At 49.8% G+C, this 7,637-nt stretch overlaps 2 protein-coding genes across 2 annotated transcripts in view; one reads left to right on the top strand and one right to left on the bottom strand.

The window, feature by feature from the left end:
• Positions 1-2,345: 2,345 nt before the first annotated feature.
• cldn23.1 (claudin 23.1) lies at positions 2,346-3,661 on the bottom strand. The gene has a single exon (XM_057018143.1). The coding sequence runs from the start codon at positions 3,596-3,598 to the stop codon at positions 2,768-2,770; it is 831 nt and encodes a 276-aa protein (XP_056874123.1). The 5' UTR covers positions 3,599-3,661; the 3' UTR covers positions 2,346-2,767.
• A 2,111-nt stretch (positions 3,662-5,772) lies between these two features.
• Positions 5,773-7,637, top strand: part of LOC130516837 (poly [ADP-ribose] polymerase tankyrase-1-like) — a 37,292-nt gene continuing 35,427 nt past the window's right edge. The window contains 3 exon segments of the mRNA XM_057018142.1: positions 5,773-5,860; positions 5,863-6,303; positions 6,619-6,734. Coding sequence (XP_056874122.1) covers positions 5,788-5,860; positions 5,863-6,303; positions 6,619-6,734 — 630 coding nt within the window. The 5' untranslated portion in view covers positions 5,773-5,787.

Genomic DNA, 7,637 nt, shown 5'->3' with positions numbered 1-7,637 from the left:
GGAGGTCACGACGGCACCGGGACCTGACAGAAAGACACTGAATCCACACGTTTGGGGAGATTTGGGCTTTTAAAGGCTGTGGTCCTAAACACTTGGTTGCTTGTAATGTTTTTTGTCTCTCTTCCCTCAGACAGCTCGTCCTCTGCCATGTCTGTGTCTGACCTGGTCCCTCAGCCCAGAGGTGTGGACCGTAACCTGCCCACCTGTGGAGAGACCCAGTGCAACAGTCACGGGACCTGCGAGTTGCCTCCTGGTGGTGGAGGCAACTTGGTGTGCAACTGCCAGCTTGGTTACCGGGGCGAGACCTGCGAAGACACGGTGAACGGCTCCTTGAGCCTGCCGCTGACCCTGAGCGTGCTGGCCGTCATCATCGGCCTGCTGGTCATAGGCTTCATCTTTGCCAAACTGAGGCAGAAGCAGAAACGGCAGCGCAGGTAACCATCGGTCTACAAACACGTCTGGGCTTATTTGAATGAAAGGGAACTCTGCTCGTGCTGGATGTAAAACTAGTCAGATGTGTTGATTCAGGTTGGTGTGAAATCAGACGGCAAATCCATCTTTAACAATCTTTGAGTCTCCAGTAACAGCAGATTTATGGCCCCGTGGTGAAGAGGCAAAGGTGCTGCTGCCCCCTGGTGGCCCCTGCTGGCACATTTCCCCCGAGTCATATTTCATACAGATTTTAATTCAAATTTTAAAATCTTACTAGTTTTGTTATTTGACACTGACATCAGGAGCTCTTGGGTTTATCACATTATCTTATTTTGGTCGTCATCCAGGATAATTGACGCTCTGCAAAATAATTTGTTTTGTTTTTTTTAATTCCAGGAAACTTCAGGCTGAGAAACACAGCAGAAATGTCTCTGTGTGAAGTGGAGTGTCACACCTGTGGAGGGATAAACCATTTATAATCACACATTCATTCAGATTTACCGTAACTCTCATAATATCTCGCCAACGACACTTTCAGCAGTCATATTTATCCTTCGAAAATTCCCGCCATTTGTTTTAAGAATGGCAAACTTTTTATTTCTTCTTTAGAATGTTCGTATATTGTTTCTCTGCTCGTGATGACATCAGGCGCCACTGAGGCCACGCCCACTTTGACTGAGGAAATGTTTTAAACAGCCAAATTTGCCACTTTCCATTAATTTCTTTGCTCCGACGGCAGGAACAAACGCCTGATGTGGAGCGTTTCATCTCCTGTTCTCGGTCCATCCTCCACCTTTCTGCTCACCTTTGCGGTTAAACCGTGAGTTGATGTTGGGTTTGGGCCAACGGGAGGCCTGAGCTTCTCCAGGAGACACCAGAGGAGGTGAACATGAAAGGCTCCAAGCACGAGCGTTCGCTTGTTGTCGTCTCCATCATTGTTTCCTCCCACGCGTCCACCTTGTTTCAAGCTCCTCGACGTTTTTATGCTGTTGACTGAATCGCCTTTGACTTGTTTTGATGTGAAACTTTTGCCTTTGCTAGAAATAAATATCGACTTTGTAAAAACGTGGCTGAGCCGTTCCTGCAGACACCTGCGATTAATCACAATCTTCCACTAATTCAGGTTGTTTTTAGTCATCGTCTCCCTTTTTCCTCATGTGTCACCATCTAAAATGATAAATGACTAATCACCGAACACGGCGTGTTATTTGAAAGAACAGTCGCGTCACATGATGAGTGGCGACAATGAGGTCGGACTGGTTATCAGGAGTTTCAGTTTCAGGTGTGTTCGCTGCTCGTTCTCACGTTCGCACCTTTAATTGTGGCATTTATCCGTAGCTTATCTTTATCCTGAGCTTCACTGCCACGTCAGTCCTTTCTGGTCTGACCTTTGACCCCTTCAGAAACCCCACTGTGACTGCACCTTTGAAACACAATGGGAAGACCCCAGTCGGCTCATTATGGTCATTAGTCACGGCCTCGCTGTAGCCAGCGTTGCTAACCGAGCTAGCTGGGCTGCTGCTCATCCGCCCAGGGCCTCAGGAGACCTTCATCCGGCCCTGGGACCAGAACCAGAGTGATCGGGTTCTGCTGTTGTCTCCTGCAGTGATTCGTGGGAACCGGAGCCACAGAGGGTCGATTGTTGGCTACAGTGGCGCCTTGTTTGGGGTGTTGATCCACAATGCTGCCAGACCAGCCGTGCTCCGACAGACCGGTCCGGCCACATTGTCTCCGCTCTCAGGAAAACAATAAAAAGCCAATTCTCCAGTCAGATATGTGCCGTCACGCTGCGAGATTCCTGAGGTCTGAGTGTTGCCTCCGTCAGCGCCACGTCACACGAGCCTCGTTAAAGCACTCGTCAAATATGCACCAAGCAAAGGCGTCACATAATAAATGGACTTGATCGTCTTCCGTTAGAATACAAAACTCATGTTTAATAATCAAATATCAGGGAGAAAACGTTGATTTCCTTTTCAGCAGGCAGCCATTGCACGCATTTACAGTATTTACATTAAAAGGTGATTCTTGCTGGATTGGCCACAGGAAGCAAGTTACAAAATCATCAATCAGAGCGACTGAACCTAATCTCAGTTTGTCAGTGATTATTTCAGCTAATTAAAAACACATTCACACTTTCCCCCCTGACAAATTCCAACTGATTTTGTTCCTTCGGATCACGAGAGACAACTGTCAAAGGTCAAACATCTCCTCTCTGGGCCCAGGCCTCTTCCTATAAATCCCATGAAGGCCTGAATCACCTAAATGAAGGGTTTAGTGAAACCTTCCTGCTGTGAGTGATTATGGTTCTGGAGAGGCAGATGTCCCCCCTGGAGGCTCACAGGTCGGCATCGTAGGGTCTGCTGCTGACGGTGGTGTTGATGGAGCGGGCTGCGGGGCTCTTCGCGCGGGGGAAGGACACGTCGTCATCCAGGGAGTCTTTGGAGTACGGCACGCTGCTGCTGACGCTGCTCCTGGCCCGGTTCAGGCTCGGGACCTCGAACCTTCGGGGCTCCGGCTTCTGCTGCTTGTAGCGCTCCTCCATCACCTCCTCCACCCGCCGCTCCCCGCGGTTCTTGCCGCCGCAGCAGCGGCAGATCCCGATGAACATGACGAAGCCGGCCAGGATCTCAAAGATCCCGCCGATGAAGCCCAGCACGATGCAATAGCCGACGCGCACGTCCGTGAGAGGCGAGGAGGACGGGATCTCGTCGATGAGGTGGGTGTACCAGGAGATCGGGATGATGGTGAACACACCCGAGATGAAGATCAGCAGGCCTCCCAGGCCGGCCACCGTCCAGTTCGGGTTGTCTCTCCAGCAGCGGACGCCCGGGATGGCCACGATCAGGCCGATGATGGTGACCACCAGGGAGGCCACCATCAGGCCCTGAGCCACCGGGATGATCTCGTGGTTGAAGTAGGTGGTGTCCTGCAGGCCGCACTCCGCCCTGGACTCAGTGGAAGTGGCCCTGCAGATGTCCCATATGCCCTGCTGGAGGAACGTGTCGACCGGGGTGTTGGGAAGGTTGTGCAGAGTCCTCCAGTTCGGTGCCACCGTCGCGGTGAGGTCCAGGACCCAGCCGCAGGGAGACAGCACCAGCCCGAAGATCAGGATCCCGGGAGTCCGCAGCGAAGTCCGCATCCACTCCTGCGCAGACCGTGTGGGCATGATGTTGCTGTCGTGCTTCCTCGAGTCAAAATACGGTCCCAAACCGGACCTGCAGACTTTTGACAAACAGCTGCTGTGCAGGAACGTGTCTGACTGAAACCTGTCTGGGGGCGTGGCCCGGGGCGTGGCCTCCCCGTCACCTGCATCAGGTGCGGCGCGCAACATTTAAAAGTACAGAAAGTTTCGATGAGGGCTTTTATTCTGCAAAAAAAAAGGCAAATAAAGGTTGGAGAGTCGCGGGGTGTGTCAAGAATCAACAGATATTGAAACACAAGTGACGTAACGGTCTGTTTTATAATCGAGATTAGCTCACCTGTGAACAAAACCTCTCAAAACGTTTTCAGGAATGTGAGAATTTAAAACGGAAAAGCCAGAAATTCTGATCTTCCTGGTTGACTCAATTAAAATTGGCTAATTTAACTATTTAAATTAAATAGTTAAACGCAAACATACACAGTCGGGGAAGATAATGATGCTGATGGGCTCTGGAAACCATTTCTAAGGAATGTTGTTCGACAGGAATCCTTTGTCTCCAGCTCAGCTAGTTGTTCTATATATAGTTTCCTCTCAGACTCATGTGCATGAACAAACTTATTTTATAAGGTCTCAGGAGGTGAACTCCACGTCAGAGGGCCCAAAATGGCCCATCAGCGGCTCCACCTTCGCCTTTGTGACTGAGCAGCACCACACAATGATCATGGACAAGCTTCCCTGTTTTGTTGTCGTCTCACAAATTATGGCAGCATTTGATGTCCCGCACAGTGGTGGAACCACAGCCCTGCCCCTGTTGCCGCAGCAACCAGCCCAGAACTATTCAAACCATTAACTTGTTGGTTTTACGTAACCGAGCTTAACCCCGGCTCATGGCGAGCAGGGCGCCGCCGTGCTTGTTTAAACACTGAAGACGCAAACAAAATATCCCAGTTATCATTTCTAATTCGCTCTGGCGCCCGTCACGTGGCTGTGGTTGGGGTCAAAGGTCACCCAGCCCAGCAAACCTGTGACTACAGTGTGGAAGGTGTTGAACTCTGCCCTCTCTCCATCATCTGTTTCCCAGTCCCGGTCGGAGCGGGACTGGGAAACAGATGATGTTCCCGGCGCCCTCTTCAAGCACGACAAGTATGTGGATCGACTCCCTGAGCAGACCTTTGCGAGCTCGTTTCCTCGGCTGTGCTCTTGTTTTCTTTCACCGAGGTGTCACGTGATTTCCCAGTTGTCACGTTATCGCTGCATCTGACAGACTTTTTGAGACATTTAGTCATGACTGTTTGCTGGTTTGACCCTTTCTGAAATTCATAATGAGTCTCTCGTGCATCGTGTGGGGCTCAGAGTTTGTGTCATGCAACTGCTCGTGCACTATGAGCTCGGCTACATGTGGATTTCAATGCTGTGACCTCGCCTCTCCTCTCCTCCACCTTTAGCTCGTTGGTCATTTTGGTTTTTCTGAAAAATTTCCATTTAATAATTGCATTAAAATAGAGACTTTTCTGTGTAACATTTACAGTTATGAATGGAATATTTGTCGTTCATTTCAGGTAAGTCCTCAGGAAGAACAATGCAGGAGGAAGTCAGATGACTAAAACAGGAAAAACAACTGGCATGACTGGCTGAAACAGGCTGGTCAGGTTTGTTTTTACTTATCTAGGTCAAAATTTATTTTAGCATTATTCGAAATAGAATGCACTGACAACTAGAGGTTAAGTGACGACACAAGATATCGTAAATTTACTCAAAACCAGAGAATGACAGGAATCATGGCCGCTGCAGTCTGTTGTTATTACTCATTTTATACGCTAGATGGAGACATTCAACCAAAAAATCCGCAAACTTGTTATATTATAAGGTTTAACACACATACAAGCTCTCCACAATCTGAAACTTCAGTTAAATAAAAGGAACCCTTTAAAAAACAAATATATACATACTATATCTTTATATCTATACAAATATTACTGTAACCTCATGATGTTTTAAAACTGAGCCGTTGTTACTTACGTTTAAGTGCCAAATTTAAGGTAACAAGACTAAATTTTATATAAAATTTTAAATTTTAACAAAAATTAAGTCTTTATTCGGTGAGATTCTTGAAAATTTCCCAGTTTGAGTTTCCGTCACCGGAAGTGGCACTTTCTATTCCGGAAGTTGTCAGCAGTGTTTTGTTGCTGGTCGGAGATTGTTGTGCTGTGAAAATGGCGACGTCTCGTCGCACCTCTCAGCAGCAGCAGCAGCAGCAGCAGCCGCCGAACCTTCAGTCTTCTCCCCCCGCGGTTCTTCTCTTCTCGGCGGCCCTCCTGGCTCTCCGTCGGCGGCCACCGACGATGCCCCGCTCCCACCCAGGGGAGCGATGGAGGACGCGGCGGAGGGTGAGGAAGCCCCGGAATCTCCCACCACAGCCGCCGCCTCTCCGGTTCTGGCCCTCACCGCCAGCAGCAGCAGCAGCAGCGGCGGCAGCAGCAGCAGCAACGGGCCGAGCAGCACCGTTAGCTCCCCGACCACCACCGAGAGTAGCGGCACCAGCTCCGTCTCCACCCCCGAGTCCGGCGGGGGGAACCCGTGCAGCGGCGCCGCCAACGGCGCCTTTCGGGAGTTGTTCGAAGCCTGTCGGAACGGGGACGTTTCCAGGGTGAAGAAACTCGTAGATGCCGTGAACGTGAACGCCAAAGACATGGCGGGACGTAAATCCACCCCGCTGCATTTTGCTGCAGGTAACGGCACTATTGTGGCCCGTTTTAACCCGAACGGGCAGTTTTCGGGTTCCACGACAGCCAACAGGTCGCCACTTTAACCCTTCCCAACTCTTCCTTTAACTCTGTTTTTCATAGTCGGTGGTCTCTCATTAACATGTAATAACAGCGCTTTATACGTCATAATCACATCACAAATTCTATCAAATATTCAACATCGGAACAACGATGGATCCTGCATGATGATAAATTTATTCCTATTCTTTCCTAATTATTATATATAAGTCCTGGCTTTTGTTGGAATGTTGGTGATATCTGACCTCTACCCACCTGCAGGTTTTGGCCGTAAGGACGTGGTGGACCATCTGCTGCGCACGGGCGCCAACGTGCACGCCCGGGACGACGGCGGCCTGATCCCGCTCCACAACGCCTGCTCCTTCGGTCACTCTGAGGTGAGTCCGCGCACGTGCTGAGGTGTGAATCCGCCGGTTTGTTTGGCGTTTCTGGGGTGGAGAATCTCCTCACGGGTGCCTCATTTCTAACTTCACCTACTCAGAAGCTGGGAGTCGTCGGTTACTTGTCAATGATCAGATTCTGAGGCCTCCAACTTCAGCAACCGAGCTTCAGAATTAAAGAGAAGGGGAAAGAAACCCTCCTCATTAGTTGGTGCACATGAAGGTTTCAGACAGAAATGATGCGTTTAAGGACCTCTAAGCTGTAGGGCAGCGTTTCTTCTGAAAGTTTCCCTTTGGTGAGCTCATGTTTGAAGTAACAGGAAGTAGCTGTGTGTCCCAGGTGAGCTTGTTGGTGCTGACCTGCGCAGGGAAGATTCCCTCCATCGCTCGTTAGACCCGGCGTTCCGTAGCGTCCATGTGCCGACTGTTTTTGAATTTACTGGCTTCATTTTCAGACCCAGGTGATGCAGAATGGCCTGGTAACCTATTAGCTAAACATCAACGCAGCATCTTCTTCTTTACTAAGATAGCCACAAGCACCAGAACCAGATCTAAATTCCATCACGCAGCATTGTACGGTATGTTTTATAATCCCTTTATAACGGCACAAAATGCTCCGCTGGGTTGGATTTAGCCGCCGGCCTCGACTTTGACGTGAGCGCCGCGGCGACACGAGTGAAAAATGTGTGAAGCAAAAAAAACAAAAAAAAAAGCCTCCCAGACGTTCACACCTGAGCAGAATTTCAACGAGTTCTGCTGGTACAGAGTTGTGGAGGCAGGAGTTTGTCTTTCATGCAAATGTGTGCAGTCGGCCTTAAAGATCCCAGCGAGGAAACCGGAACGTCCTCCCTCTGAGTTCTGCCCACACGCACGGCTGTTTTTGAACATCTGTGACACGGG

Source organism: Takifugu flavidus, chromosome 20, assembly GCF_003711565.1.
Source record: "Takifugu flavidus isolate HTHZ2018 chromosome 20, ASM371156v2, whole genome shotgun sequence".
In the NCBI taxonomy this organism is placed as follows: Eukaryota; Metazoa; Chordata; class Actinopteri; order Tetraodontiformes; family Tetraodontidae; genus Takifugu; species Takifugu flavidus.
Note: the sequence above shows the minus strand (reverse complement) of the source record. Positions and strands in the feature narration are given on the sequence as shown.